This window comes from Lepisosteus platostomus, chromosome 9 (assembly GCF_059453375.1).
Source record: "Lepisosteus platostomus isolate fLepPlt1 chromosome 9, fLepPlt1.hap1, whole genome shotgun sequence".
NCBI classification, from domain to species: domain Eukaryota; kingdom Metazoa; phylum Chordata; class Actinopteri; order Semionotiformes; family Lepisosteidae; genus Lepisosteus; species Lepisosteus platostomus.
Window position 1 is genome coordinate 25,739,997 of NC_142619.1, and position 16,288 is coordinate 25,756,284.

At 35.9% G+C, this 16,288-nt stretch overlaps 1 protein-coding gene across 1 annotated transcript in view; it reads right to left on the minus strand.

The window, feature by feature from the left end:
• The window catches only part of nav3 (neuron navigator 3), a 424,757-nt gene that overhangs the window by 325,224 nt on the left and 83,245 nt on the right, over positions 1-16,288 (minus strand). Inside the window, exon 2 of the mRNA XM_088647283.1 lies at positions 5,645-6,071. Within this exon, the coding sequence (XP_088503409.1) occupies positions 5,645-5,716 (72 nt within the window). The 5' untranslated portion in view covers positions 5,717-6,071. The remainder of the gene's footprint in view (positions 1-5,644; positions 6,072-16,288) is intronic.

Genomic DNA, 16,288 nt, shown 5'->3' on the forward strand with positions numbered 1-16,288 from the left:
ATATTTGTTGTATGTTCACATAAGCTTCTTTAAATTTAATGAACGCTACAAATTATACATTTCAGAAGGAGGCCCAGATACTCAGTTACAATCAATATGCTGTGTGCTAAAGAGCTGACTGACCTTTAACAGGCAATCTCAGCATGGTTCCTTTATGGTGATCATGAGTGAAAGAAACAATTCTAACTGCTCTGACTGCTTTCTAATATTTATTGTGTATTTCAGACTATTGTCCATTGCTGAAAGTTCAGAAACTCATAAAAAAGAAAAGTGATACAGTGTATTGCACAAGAACAAGATCAATATTTATCGGACAATGTGAGCAGTGGGGTATAACAGTGCCAAAGGTGAAGGTAACTTCTATGAGACCTTGCATACAGATGTGGAAATACAAAGGACAAGTCCCCAGTACACATTTACTTGCTGCCTCATTTTGTTTGTAAAAATATAATGTAAAAAATGAACAAATTCAGTGTGTACCCTAAGAAAATGCATGCTTCTTCCACAAAAACTGGTATTCTCTGGAAATCAAGCATATCGGTTATAAGTGCACCCAGAAAACAAGGAAGCACAGCCAACTATGCTCAGAGATTTCTAAAACACATCTATTGTGTCTACAGTATGGGCTGCTAGCATGGAAGGCACAGATGATCACAATCTGCCAACTGTATGGCCTTTCTGCCACTCCATTTTGGCACACTTTGACTATTAAATATTCATAGGGACTGCACTGTCTCCCGGCAGAGCCATAAAATATATGACCCCCTTCTTAATGTTCAGGCTTCACAACTGTTTGTGCAGTTTATCTCAAATTGTGTGCAAAAACATTCCGCAACAATTAATGATAGTTCAGCCTTTCATCACATAATTTTTATTTTTATTTGCTTACGATAAATGAAGGGAAGAATTTTTATGTGCAAGTTAGATTTTTTGTTCACAAGACAAACATGATTATTAACCATTTTAACCTTATTCAGAATATAAAAATTAATTTTCTTTTCAAAATCTTCTAAGCCTTATAAAAACCTGAACTGACAGTAGAATTTAGTCTCGCCTATTCTTTAAAGTTCCCAAAAATATTGTATTATGCTTTAAATTTAAATTCAACTTATAGAGTCAGTTGTATCTTATATTCCATAAAGTGTTGTTGATTTCCAACCTACAACTTCTAAACTGTATGATTTTCCTCTCTGAAACATCAATAGTATACAGTTACTATTTTTTCGTTCATCAAAATGAAAATCAAAACATCTATACATTTTTATTTTGATTAATCATAATTTTGATACTTAAACTAATGGATTATGTACGTATTATTCCAATCATTGCCCAAATGAGTATAAAAAACAACAATATACTGTACTGTAGCCGTCTAAAATACATAATGATATGCATTTTCCTGATATACATATACTGTTTTGTGCATACGATATGCTCATGCATTATAGCCTAGTAGGTGATTCTTGTCACCTACTGATCCCTCTGGTGCAGAAGGAAGAGTATTTTTAAAACTAATGTCCCAGCAAGGTACACAGAGACACTGTGCTATAGGAGGTTCCATTCTTTAGATGCAACATTAAAACAACTTGGCTATAAGAGATCCCATGACACTGTTCATAAAAGAAGAGGTGTTACCTTGGTGATGTGGCTAAATTCCACTCTGTGCTTGCACAATCTGGCCTACCTAAAATCCCTTAATTCAGCTGGTAACGCAGTTTCTCACTTCTCTAGCTGACCTGCTGTGTAGGTTTTTGGCAGTGTTCTCTTTCCCAGGTTTCTGAGGCTGTTACTTGAATCTTGAAAGCTCATTGTTTGTTTCTCTCTATATACAGTGAAAACAATCTCAGAAAATATAAATAAAAGTATCATTTTTAGGCCAGCTAAATCACAGTTCTTCTTTTGGATTTAAATCAATGCTTGTAGCAGTGAAGCTAAATATTGTATTTTAGGATATCCAAAAAGTCTATAAAAATTAACCTTTATTTGTGTACAAAAACCTTTGGAAATGGAAACAGAAATTATACTACAGATAAAGCATCTCTGAATTCAATAACACCATGAGAATTGTCAATAACCATTCTATTAATATTTAATTATACTTTTATCCCATTACGTCATCACATCTCTTGGGTTCGGTAAAAATTTACAGTGGCCAGGCAGCTACAGTAGTCTTCCAGTTCATAATTCCTCCTCCTACAGCCTTAAAATACTATAAGGATCTCAAATAATTATTTTGTCCACTAAAACTGACGTGAAATACAGGGACTAGTTAGTGACCTGTACACTTTTATCCCGTAGGTAGCATTCATTAATTAAAAAGAGAAACGTGTTTGTGGCCAGCAGCCATATCACCCTGCAACTCACAACTGGCAACCCACTGAAGCTAAGCAGGTGTGAGCCTGGTCAGTACCTGGATGGGAGACCTCCTGGGAAAAACTAAGGTTGCTGCTGGAAGAGGTGTTAGTGGGGCCAGCAGGGGGCACTATACTGTAAACAGGCGCCGTCCTTCGGATGAGACGTAAAACCGAGGTCCTGACTCTCAGTGGTCATTAAAAATCCCAGGGCGCTTCTCGAAAAGAGTAGGGGTGTAACCCCGGTGTCCTGGCCAAATTTCCAATTGGCCCTTACCAATCATGGCCTCCTAATACTCCCCCTCTATGAATTGGCTACATTACTCTGCTCTCCTCCCCACTGATAGCTGATGTGTGGTGAGCGTTCTGGCGCACTATGGCTGCCGTCGCATCATCCAGGTGGATGCTACACATTGGTGGTGGTGGAGGGGAGTCCCCATTACCTGTAAAGCGCTTTGAGTGGAGTGTCCAGAAAAGCGCTATATAAGTGTAAGCAATTATTATTATTATTATTATAAAAAATAAGCCTGGGTTCAAGACTAGTTATACACTTAAAACTAACACTTTACAAATTCAGTGTCCCTGTTTCTCTTACATTTGACCTAAGCTAAAATTGCTGTGATCATATGTGCAATCCCTTGACATCACGTGATCATTTTTACTATTATTTAAAAACCAAACCAAGGGAGGGTTGTTATGAGTCTGATGCTGCTCCTCAGTTAGGCTTTCACTATGGATACAGCAGTAGAAAGGCATCAGAGCCATTACAAAGTGATGTGTTTTTTTTTTGTAGATCTATATTCATACAGAAGAATCTGTCAAGATTTGTAGGATACCTCAAATTCATCCAGAGTTCAGAAGCAGCAGTACACTCAGTATTCAAAATAACTTTAGAAACCTATCAAGACTTTGCTACTTAATATGAAACTCAATTAAATCTCAAGGTAAAAAGACAGTATTAACACATTCACAAAGAGTCTGATTATTTCAAGTTTCCTTTCAGTAAAGCATTGTAACACAGTTTTATCACTGTCAATGTAAGCCACAGTTCTAATGACATCATATATACATTACTGATTTATTTGTTAATGCATTAATGTCCTGTTACAGTTAATTACAATACTTTTATATTATGAAAATGAGGTAGAAAAAGAAGAAATTCAAAATGTACATGTACGGTATTCACATAATCCCCATGTGATCATAAAATACCAATATCAGAAATAAAAGATGTCTCACTATAAAACTCACAGTACAACTACACCTACAATTCACACAAATCAAAGCATTTGATGAACCACAGAAAAGGTATCGAAACTATAGTACATGCTTAAATTTACACATTTATTTATTTTCCATAGGCATCTGTGTTTTTTCTCCATTGTTTTTTTTCCTGGCCCTAATCTACACAAACTTCTCTTTAGTGAGATGTTGTTCCTCAATATGACTTACTGCAGTGATTGATAGATGTGATTTCTTCTAGCAATGCTTTTTCTAATAAAAAGCTCGTATGAAGGCTAAGACTTCAGATACAACAATCTCTCCGCATATTCACTGTCAATGCTGGAGGGTAGCAGGTGTTCTTTGAAGATATCGACACAACCTGTGTAGCCCAGCACAACAACATCTCCATTCTGTCTACCCTCACTTTGCTTGTGTTACTTACAGCATTAAAGAGCTCTTCAGCAGTCTCTTGGCAGTAGAAAAAGAATACTGCATGATTTTATAGTGACTTAATGGTACAACAAATGTCAAATCTGATTTATTACTGGGAGCCCATTCTAATCAGATGTTCTAGGATGAAGATAAATGCATTTACTGGTTGAAGTTTGTTATTAAGAATCAGGTCAGTAAATCGGGAACTGTCCCAATTAAACTTAACGTTGTAGACTAGACCTGAATACTGCTGTCAACAGAAGAAAAATTTCCACAATGCCATTTTCCACACAGTAGGATCACAGGAGACGGTGTGTCTGCATACAATGAGTTTCATGTCTAGTTCTCAAGCCTTGTCTGAGAGGTATTCAAACAACAAACAAAGCAGTTGAAACAAGTAAACCAGAAGTAATTAAAACTGCATTGACCACATATGTTTCTCTTTTTCTTTTTGAACTATGGAGGGGGAAGTGTTTAAAAAGCCAAAAACACTAGAGCGATAAGGTTTCAGCTCCAAACATTTAAATGCATACTCCTTTTGAATAATCTATTAGTTGTTTCACAGGGGAATTCATAATTATTCATAATCATAATAATAAAAAAAATGCCACTGTACAAAAACAGGAACTGTGCATGACTGTAAGTAAAATAACTGAGAGAATATTGTATACTCTTTTATACTTGTATACTTATACTTTAAGCACCGTGACATTTTACATATAAGCTGCAAGTTTCAAGCAGTACAAAATGCACTGTAATGAAAACACAATTGCAAATTTAGGGAAAATGAAAAACTACTGTATATATAAATTGAGCCTGATGTTTTGGGAACACATTTTGAACAAGGTCATCCGTTTAAAGAAATGAGTTAATAAACTGGCTTATTGAAATATCCTGTTATAAGTCATGATACGCATCTGAAATCAATTGGTTTGTTATGATATCTCTATACAGTATTTTTAGACATCAATCCAAACTTAATTAAGGACCCCTAGTCCTGTAGTGCTTCTTTTAAACCTTATCTTTCATGTGACATGTAAAAGGAATTTCAGTCTATCAAGTCTGTGCTAATTTAGGTATGGATACTCAATATACTGTAATTTGAAAACAAATACTGTATAAAGGTAGACATATAGAGACCTAAATACAATGTTATTACAAAAAACAAGCTTTGATTTTCTCAAATTACTAAGAATTACACATGCATAAAATGTGTCTCCTTATGGAAAATTTTACATTTTATTTGTGATTCAATGTGGTGGCAGACACTTGCATTCAAACACAAGAAAAGGGGAAAGATTGTATTGAACACACTAGTCATCAGCTTCAATGAAATCTCAAGCAACTAATAGAAAATGAGTTTCAGAACATTACTGTAAATGAATATACAGTACAATGATTTGTGCTCTGCACAAAGAACACTGAAGGTCAGTTATTATACTAACCATGGCAGTAATATTCATTGACTGCACTGCTGCCTTTGATTGCAAAATACAGTCATTTTAACAGAAAAATTACACCGAAAACCATTTTCATTCCTTCAGTGCTTAATAAATGTAAGCAAGATTACTCTCATTACTATTATCAGTCATCATGACTCCAGTCCACTTAAGTATAAAATGCCCAAATTGGCCTACCTTCTTTTGATCTTCCAGCTTGTGACTTGACGGTTTCTTCCCATGTTTGCTTGCTTCTGATGGTAAATCCATTCCTTGGTTAATTGAAAACTCTCCGGGAACACAACAGAAAAACCAAAGTGCAGGGGAAGGGGGGGGTGGGGGGGGCTACAAACGGGCAGTCAAGCCGTTTCCCCAAAACACACCTTTGTGGAACTTCAAGGACCCCATGGAATACATACTTCTAAGGCCTTGCAGATTGAACTGGGAGAAGAAAATCTGAGAGACGCATCCAGTGTAATCCAAATCAGCATATCATCTGAGGAGCATTGGGAACTGCCGCCATCAAAGAAAATCATCCATTCAGGTTTCACCGTTTCCTGCTGAACGCTCCACTTCCTCTTTATTGGCCAAATTTGTATCCAGTCATAAGGTGTAGTCTTCACATCTGTAAAGCAGAAATATACTGTCTGTCAAAACTATTTGGAGTACATGAGACCAGGTAGAAAAAAAAACGTAGTTCTTTTCAGTGGGGTGACGCAGATGTAAAAACATTATTCATTTGATACAACTGAAATGACAAACTATTGTTTCTTACCTAGTTTCAACTTTTCAGTTGTTTCATTTAAGCTAAAACATTAATTTAATCAAATGGAAGTTATTCACCTGTCTAGCACTACAGTTGGAAATGTACTCAGTCTGAGGTCTGAAGCCACAATCTGGGGTTAAACCAAAATCCATCACCTCCCAGCAGAAACCACAGGTAGCTTTTGACTGCCAGTTTTAGCCCCCATACAGGTTTAAACCACTTTGTTTATGTTTTCTACAGCAGGAGCTCAGCTATAAATGGAATGATAAGAAGTGGGTTATAAAATTAGATTGAAGATTGCACAAGTAAAAAAAAAACACACCCACGAAAAGACAATGGAAATAAGCCAGATGAGAAACACTTGTAGCACTTCTTGCGATCTCTCATGGCAACTCAGACTGCTCTTTCCATGGCAAGTTGATTATGCACAAGCTGCTATTCCTTGATGCAGAAGAAGTCTGATTTGTTTTCCTGGAGAGCAGGCTATTAAGAGTGTATTTAACAACTAGTGGAAATGACGTTCATGTCACAGTTGTATTTTCAATATATTTAAAAATATCTTTACCACTAGCTGTGTCCAACCCCTTCATACTTAAAATTGAAAGCTTTTTAATGACATTTTGCAACCTGGATAAGTACTGTAGCAAGACCCAAAGTTACATTCCTGTTGGTTTGTGCTGAACTATCCCCCAAATTGATACTCAACTGCCATATGAAATCAGCCACAGGGCTTGGCACGTTACAAGTGGGACATAAAGCCATCATGGCCCAAGGCTTTAAAAGAAGGCAGCTGTTAGATAATCTCTTCAACGCAAATGAAATGAATTTCCCACCACAAGCAACAACTTGGCTCATTAATCCAAAAAGCTGCCAAATGCCAGCATTTTCTCACACAAAAATATAATTTCTGTAATCAATACTTCAAGATTTTTTTTACAACTGTGCTTTGTATTTGTATTCTTGCAAAGCAAAAATAGATGCAATTCAGCAGGTTTGGTTTTTTTTTGCATTTGATCTTGTACTCTTCAAAAGAAAACTGTCTGTCAAAGTCCAAGGTAAAACATTAAAACTGTTCTCTCTTCAAGTACAAAGTAGCACGGAATATAATCTATGTTAACAGAAGATCACTTTAGTACAAATAACCAATAAAAGAGATAGCCATCGGTAGAACTGTCCAGTCACTAGTGAGTATGGGTGAAAGATAAAATGTCACAGATTAATGGGACGGTGTTATGGGGGGAAGGGTTTCCCAGAGTAGCTCAGCAAGTAAAGACTGAACTGTACATCCCAAACAGCACAGTCTTGAACCTGGGCTTTGTCATTAGCTGGTCACAACCAGGATTCCCCAGTTGAAGGCACTATCAATCTCATATTGTGTTACACGTCACAAAACTCACCCATACTGTGTGCGAATTATACTGTATAAAATGTTTACGGGTCAATATTCAATCAATCAATCACGGTTTATTTATCAATGCACGAACAGTACAGCAGCAAAAAACACCAAAATGGACTGAAAGTGAAATAACTTTGAATCTTTCTTTGGATTAATTTGCAGTATACACCCTGTGTTAAAATAAATGTATGCATCTCTCAGCTGTCTAACACATGCTCAGGACTTAAAATCAATGGAAAGTTTTGTTTCTTTAATTGGTCAATTTAACCCCGTTCAGCCACTTATTCTTTGTTTATACCATATTGGCCTGTTCAATTTGTTTTACAGAAAGGCCAGCAACAATATAAGGTAGTAATTAGATCTTTAAAATATTATTGGATAAATTAATTACAAGAAATTTGAGCCAATGTTGCACAGTCACAAATTCTTAATTCTTGAGTTGCTCTTTGCAGGAGAATATGTTAGTACTGTACATTGGTTTTATGTGCTGAAACACATCTTGAGACCAGGGACAAAAGGGAAAATAGGAATTTTCTGGACATTTTTGAAGACGTACAAATTGATGGAGCTAAGGAGAGGAGGATGGTGGTTAATCATGTATAAATTTCACTGTTAAGCATGCCATTCTTTCTTCATCCCGTACATTTATTGTACTTCATTAATGCATGCAAATTTAGAAGATCAAATTTTTATATTTATTTATATGAAATACCATAAATGTCACATTTATTAAGAACAAATGGATACAGATAATAGACTAAGAAAACTTTTGCTCTGGATGTAGCCCAGTGCAGCTGTCCTTGTTAATTCAGTACTGGACGTTGCATACTAGATACAGTATAACTATTGTACATATGTAGTCTATTATTAAAACACTAGCAAATCTTTCAGTGGAAGATAAACAGAACATACTGCACCACACATTTTTGTTAAAGCACATCCTTCAAACAAGCACAGCTTGGCCAATATTGTTTGCAATGTCTGACTTTAGAAAGGTTTAGATAAAAAAAAACGACAAATTGCGTGAAGAAAACACTAATGTTATTGCTCAGATACTGTTACAAAATGAGGCCTCTATTACATTGTCTGATGGTGTAATTCAAAACTGAATGCCATTATCTTGGGCAAGATTGAAGTATTCTGCAAACAACTGAGACATTCAACAGCTCTATGGAAAATACGCAGCATTAAGAAGAGAGAGAAAGAACAGAATTCGACAAGCATCAGCTATCATAAGAGTGCTCACTTGATCTTTCAGCATGAGATCTCTCTAACGTTAAATGCTATAATTAGAGAGAAGAACTACCTTGTACTTTGAACGTGTCGTAAGATGTTTATAAATGACATTTCCAGTCCACTGCCTGCACATCATGAACATTTCCCTCACAATTTAGATGACCATCAGAAAACAAATCAAATTCTTTTTTTCTGAGCAATTCATGTCACCATATAATGTTTCAAAATGGTTTAATGGACACAAACCATTATACTCATCATCTTTTCAAATGTCATCACTTAACCAATGCAAGCAAACAAAACCATCTGAAAGATCCTGCACAATAAATGCTGTTTGTTTTCTATGGTTTTCTATTTCTGGGGGGAAGGATGTGATTTCATTGTTGACAGGGAATGTTATATGTTTACAGTACTTAAAACTAACATTTACCTTAATCTTACCGGGTAAATCCATGGAGGAATTCTCATTTACAATGAACACCTGTGGAATCATTTATTCAGCAAGGCAGCATACTTGAGCAAGGCACAGAACACTGGTGAAGCGTTCAACAGCTGCGTCTCTTGCAAGATTCTGAGTCCAGACCGCTACTCTGCATTGCTACAATATGTAAATATGTTACTGATGCAATATTCAATTTGTATTCAAAGAAAAATTAATTCAACCATAGATACTTATCAGACATCAATCACCAAGTTTTCCCATTTTTATGGAATGAGTGCCTATGACAATCGAAAGCACGGGATTTGTATTTATACTATTCCAAGATGAAATTCCTTTAGGAATAGTACTTTCTAAATAGAATAAAACTGAGATATTGAAATTACAAATCACTTCACTTCAGGTTTGTAAGTCAGGTTTGTAATTGAACAGCAAATGCAGAATTGAAGGGATTTTTGAATGTCTGAACTTGCTGAATCTCATTTTAGAACTGAGCAGCTTCTTCAAGTCATGTATGACCAGGTCAAGTGTAAGTAATTTAAAATGAACTTCAACAGAGTCTGTTCAGTATGTGCGTGCTGCCCATTGATAAAATCTAAGTCTTCAATTGCTCTTTACACAAAGAACAAGCACAGCTCAGAATCCATCATCAACACATGAAAACAGATAAAAGTTATTTTAATTTCATGAGCAATAAATTGATTTTACAGCATCTTGGAAGATAATGAATTTTTATCAGCCCTTTAGGTACAAAAAGAGCACCAGGACAAAAAAAAAAGCTGTGATACAGACAAGGCACCATATGAAAAGAAATCACAGAGGAGCCACAAGGACTCAGGAGCAAGCAAATCATGCAAATGGCTCAGAAGAGCAAAAGGAAGCTTGCAAAAACTGTGGGCTTGCCCATGTGTATCTCCAAGAGAAGCTCAATTCAGCAAAAAAAAATTAAATAGAGTGAAGGAGTTTTTCAAGAGTCCCAGAGGCCTTGAAACTCATTCAATTTAGTTTTCCTTTATGAAATAGAAAAATGCCATAAAAACATATATTTCTTGTGTGGATTACTATATTTTTAATAACTCATTTCACTATACCATATACTGTAGTATAAGTAATGCTGGGCTTTTTAAAAAAATAAGGGTAATAAGGGCTACTATCCAGTAGCTATTTTCAAATGTTTTTATGACAAATAACATACTGTACATACTGTAAAACATTCTCCAAATAGAGTGCATTATTGCAGAACAGATTCTTGTGAAAATACAATGATTCTTTATTTTACTTTTCAGATTACATTTTGTGTGTTTTTTTAATGTATTCTTAGCTACTTTCCAGTCTAACTTAGGTAACAAATTATTCATTATGTAAAAAAGCGGTTTAGGCAATAAATAAGAACAATTAAACATACATAATTACTGACTCTCTTGGGTTTAAAAAGTTTTCTTCTTCTTTTTCTTAATAGACTTACTGTATATAAGCAGCACTGCCAATTTTATCTACACAGTTTCTTAGTGAAGTGGTATCTTACAGTATATTACAGTAAAAACATGCACAACCAGCATAGTGCATACTCCCACTCTCTGGGATACATAAGGGTTCAGGTCATCTTGTCCTTATATAACCCGAACCTTACAGTACATCATTTAGAAGCAACCCTCTTGTAGCCTTTGTGAATACATATAGAGAATTACCATTCGTGCCAACAGCAATCCTGCCTTATTTGCCTTAGTTGAGTCTGCAAGTGAGGAAGGAGAGAGAAGAGAGCAGAACTGCAGGCTCACCTGGGTTCTTATATGCTTATCAGGTTTGTGTGCAGATCACAGAGTTGATAGAGAACAAGAACAGGAGAAAATAGCAGCAAGCAGTCCTTTCTATATATTTGGGGAGAGAAAGGATGTAAATTAAAACAAAAACGTTTTTGGAACCCTATAATTTGAATAAACACCAAATATAGCCCACACTGAAAATATACAATACACTAAATCAGAAAGAATGACCTTTTAAAGGGGAACTGCAATGTCATTTTTATATTCCCGGGTTAGAAAGAATCAGCACTGATTAGTGCATTTCAAACCACAACACAAGTAAAATATGTACATTAACTTATAAAACCTCCAATTTACATCACATGTAGACTACATTTCCATGTATGTGCAGTGCCACATTCTGTGATTCAGAATAAGGCAACAAAATGTCCAGTGAAGTGAAACGCCCCTTCTGCATTGTAAACAAACAGGCTTGTGAAGACATCTCTTTTAATCCAATAGAAATATTGTTCTCGATTTGAGACAATTTTGCCAATAAATGAATCCTACTTAAACAACCTGTACATAATTCGCTCGTACACTGCATTACATTAGTCAGTCTCAATTTGTGGAAACTCTCGATCTTGTGGCATGACCAGGGGTTTGCAACAATATGGCAACTTACATTACATTCACAAAGTTCAAGATTTGTGCTTGATATAAAATTTATTAAACTTTTCTATATATCGTCATGAATTTAATTTTATTACCAAGATTTAAGAACCACTCAGACACTGGGACTCTAGTTCCCCTTTAACAATTTTGTAAAAACTGTACACTTCATTCTCCTATACCGCACACTTTTCAATAATTCATAAAAAAATTAAATACATATAAATAATACAAACAATAAAACCTTAAGGTACTTCCCTGACACAATTGCAATATGGCTTACTCACAAATTTCAATGAAAAGGCTTGAGATAATTGACCACACGCGCTCACAAGCAAAGCCAGACTAAAGTGTGAAATGGAAGCTTGGTGGATGCTAGTGGTGACTGCATTATGTTTACTGTACATTGCTCTGTTCACCTGCGGAAGGAACTTGCTGCACTACTTGCTCTTTACACATGTAACGTAAACCCTCCCTACCTTCATCACAGGATAATCTACATAAGACTGAGTGTTATCTAAACAACACACAGAAATTCTTTCTAACTTAATTCACTACTTATTGATGTACAGTATAATCACTGCATAGATTAACTACATCTTCATTTAGAGTTCATGCAGAGCTGACTGTTAATACACAGGCCAACAAAAAAATTAATTAGTTGTGATGGGTTGCCTAACAGTAAATTCCGTTACTGAGGATGCAATGGGAAATATCAGGTGAAAGCTTATTTACAATATGTCTGGATCTTCGATCACATACAGTAAAACAATTACATTGAAGTGTGACTCACAAAAGCAGTTCTACATCCTGTAGAGGTGGCATATCACACAATGCAATATGCCAACAAAAATCTCAAGCCATGGTTTTAGAAGAGATAGGATTACAAGCACAACAAAACAAATTTGTATTACTTGTGTACTCTTACAAAACATTTGCCAGTCTGAGCTATGCTAGGAAATTGAGCATTCTTGTTCTGACCTACAGTACTGCTCTTGCCTGCAATGCCCCCTCATATATCCAGTCCTGTGTCTCTTCTTTCACCCCCAACAATTCTAGTGTCATCTTTTAAGGGCCTCTTAGGTATTGCTTCTATTTCATTCTCCTCCTTCTCATGCTCCTCCTCAGTACCAATGTAGCAGACCCAGATATCTGGGAACATCATGATTTTAAGGAATCAAAACTTGGGTGGCATCTTTGGATCAACTAGCTACTATCTAGCAAATGAACTGAATGGGCCAAGTGGCTTCCTCTTCTTCGTAAGCTCTTACAGTACAGTATGTTTTTATGACTGTCCCATTTTGACTTTTTGGGATTCCAAATCTAAAATCTACTTGCTTGCAACCTCTAATCTGTTATTACCACTGCATTATTAATTCATGCTAGCTCCTGTGGAATCTTAGACCCCTTTTATTTAAATGTATTTGTTTGGCTGACAATTTTATCCAGAATGACTTACAGCATGCTTGCACACATCTATAAAGTTGTGTATTTTCACCTGGGATTTAAACACATCACCTTCCCGTTACAGGGGCAGAACCTTATCACTGCCGCCCATTTCATTTTTAGTTTAACCACATGTTCTGGAGTGCAATTCTTCACCTGATCTACCTTGTATCATTTTGTAAACTGGATAACTTCTCACACTGTTGTGGTATTTTAGATGTTTTCTTATATCACCATACAAAATATTACCTTTATAATGTGTATCTTTAACATATGTTTCATTGCATTTTGAATGCAGGTCATTTTGGTACTGTACATAAGGCATCAGTGAAAGAACTAGGACGCATCCCGGTGCTCCCTGCGATACTCTGGGAGACTCGTACACAGTGGAGATTGTTCAACTTTCCACCAAAGCATGCAGAATTCCACCTGTAGGAGACTACTGACATATCTCATTCTCAGACTAATAAACTTTAATTTACAGAGCTCAATAAGCATCTTCACTCTTTGACCTCCTCTGAATTATTTTAATATCTGTAGACTGCACTGCGAAACAAGAACCAAATTAAACGTTGGAAAATATAATTGCTTAGAAGTTTGGCAGAAATTTCAAAGACTATGGGTCTTTTAATGTTTCATGGTTATCATCTTTGGCCTAAAACTGGGCTTTGAAGTTTTGATAATTAGTACCTTTTGCTGTAAACAAAACAGCAATTCACAATCAACAAGCCAAAAGAAAAATCTGGAAGTAGTGCACCTGCACTCAAAAATACCTCATAAACATGGACTAGATTTTTATCTGTTAAATGTTTTCATCGCAAAAGCACAAAGGTTTTATTCCATTATTTGGCAGACTGCACTAAATATTTTCCTCTGATTGATTTATTGTTTCAATTTTTTATTTCAAAATTCAACTTTCTTCCACTTCATCACTGCGGTCTTCACAGTGAATTTAAAAATATCAAAACTTATTTTATTATACTGTATACTGTAAACTGCATTTGTATATGGCAACAAAATGTAATAGCAGCAATGTAGTTTCTGGATAAGATGACTTACTATTGCAGAGAGCTTTATTCTGAAAACACTGCTGCAAGACTCCAACATAGCAAAAGTTTTGTTGTGAAATCTGTGCACATCATCTTATCGCATTTTCTTGCCTTCACTGGCCTTTTCAAAGATGATTTTAGTGGAATAGTTACTATAATAGTTGGATGTAGAAAACACTAATCTGAGCAGAAGAAACAAGAAAAAAACACACATACAAAGTAGAGCATAAACAGGAAGCAGAAAATGTTACATGGAAAAGATAAAAGCAATAATTGTATTCTATGTAAAAATATCACCAATGTGCCATTGGATCCTAAGCTCACCTACCGTCAGTAATGTCAATGGCTGAGATGGATTATTGTAAGTGCAATTAGGGAAACAGGTATAAACACCAGAGAGCAGGGATATGCAGGAAGACTTAGTGCACACAGATGTCACTGCAGGCGATATTGCTGAAATACTCCTGGGGTCTGAAACCCAGAAATACCAAACAAAGCTTATTCTGGGTCTGCTGAGCTATAGAGGAAAGCCTGGCCTTTTTATAATTGGGGGTTTGGAGTTTGTCTCAAGATAGCATAGATGCTTTCTTGCACAAACATACTGTTCACACACTCAAAGCACTTCAGGCTATAATTCGGTCTCTGAATTTATTTACCGTATTTATCTGTATAATTATATTACAGGTGGGTAGCTGCGTCAGCATGCGTAGGCTGCAAAGGAACAAGTAATATATTTATTCCATGCTGAAAAAAAGAAGAAAGAAAACACAACGTTTCGGCCGTGGAGCCTTCTTCAGGTTGCTCACACCTGAAGAAGGCTCCACCGCCAAAACGTTGTTTTCTTTCTTCTTTTTTTCCAGCATGGAATAAACATATTACTTATTCCTAATTATATTATGTACCCATTTTGTGTTTCAGTACTATGAAAATCCCGTTAAGAGTTTTCGAATAATGTAATTGGGTTTTTTTTTGTACTGACTGAATTTTGAGTAGTTCAAAAAGTTTTACAAGTCTTCCTAGTCTACGGTTAAGAGAAAAAAGGCAATGGAACTTCCTTAACTCTAGAATGCTGAGAAATCTGAGCAGAGCAGTTCTATTATGTCTGAATGCTAAACTCCTAAGAGAACATTCCTTTCATTCTAAACACTGAAACATAACATTTTACTGAAACAATACATGAGCATTCGTGATAACAAACATGAAGCTACCTGTATATCAAGAAATCTGAAAAATTATGAATAAGATTATTAAGATGTATTTTTTTCCTTTCGCCATTAACTGTACCCTTTCACAAAAGAATGTGCCCTGTAGTTTTCTTACAAACAGGCCTAAATGCCATTTCAGCATATTGTCACTTGAAACCTGGATTGGAGCCTGAAGACAGCTCAGCAAAGAAAATGACCTCCTCACTTTCCTGTTGTCACGGTAACTGACAGGAAAGCTGGAGCACAGCGTTCAAGGCTTCAGGTACCAGCTGTAGTTTTGTAATGCAGTAATTACCTGGCTTCAAGAGACTGCCTTACAGCAGCATTGATGGCTCATTAAATTAAACAGAAACTAACCAAGAGGTTCTTCTTTCTTCTGAAGAAGGGATATGGACAACTTTTTTCTCAGCTTCTGCAGATCACAGATCATGTAAACGTTTGCCCTTATTTGAAAAACAAGACACCACCTTTGTGGATTTTGTTTTTCTCAATAAACAGAGTTTACTTTACTTATAATATTATTCACTCATATTTTTTCTGAGCAGTTTTGCCATATGTTGAATAATCTCCCAGGACTCTGCAAACTAGGGTCCTTGAGAATTCTACCACAATACAACAGATGGAATAATGACTTTTAAGAAGAGTGACCCAACCCTAACTTTAAATCCCCAAAACATGTTTGGATTTTTTACATACCAAAATAATTAATTAAAAACTACCTGTTAGAAAAAATGCAGGAAACGTGTGGTACAAACAAAAGGGCTTAATTTATTTTCTGCTACCTGTCCCAAACAGAGTTTCCACCACAGAAGACAGCTCTGACATTCGATTAAAAAAACTTTCATGCCTTGTTGGTCACTGTTGAAAGCCCACCTCACTCACACACTGTAA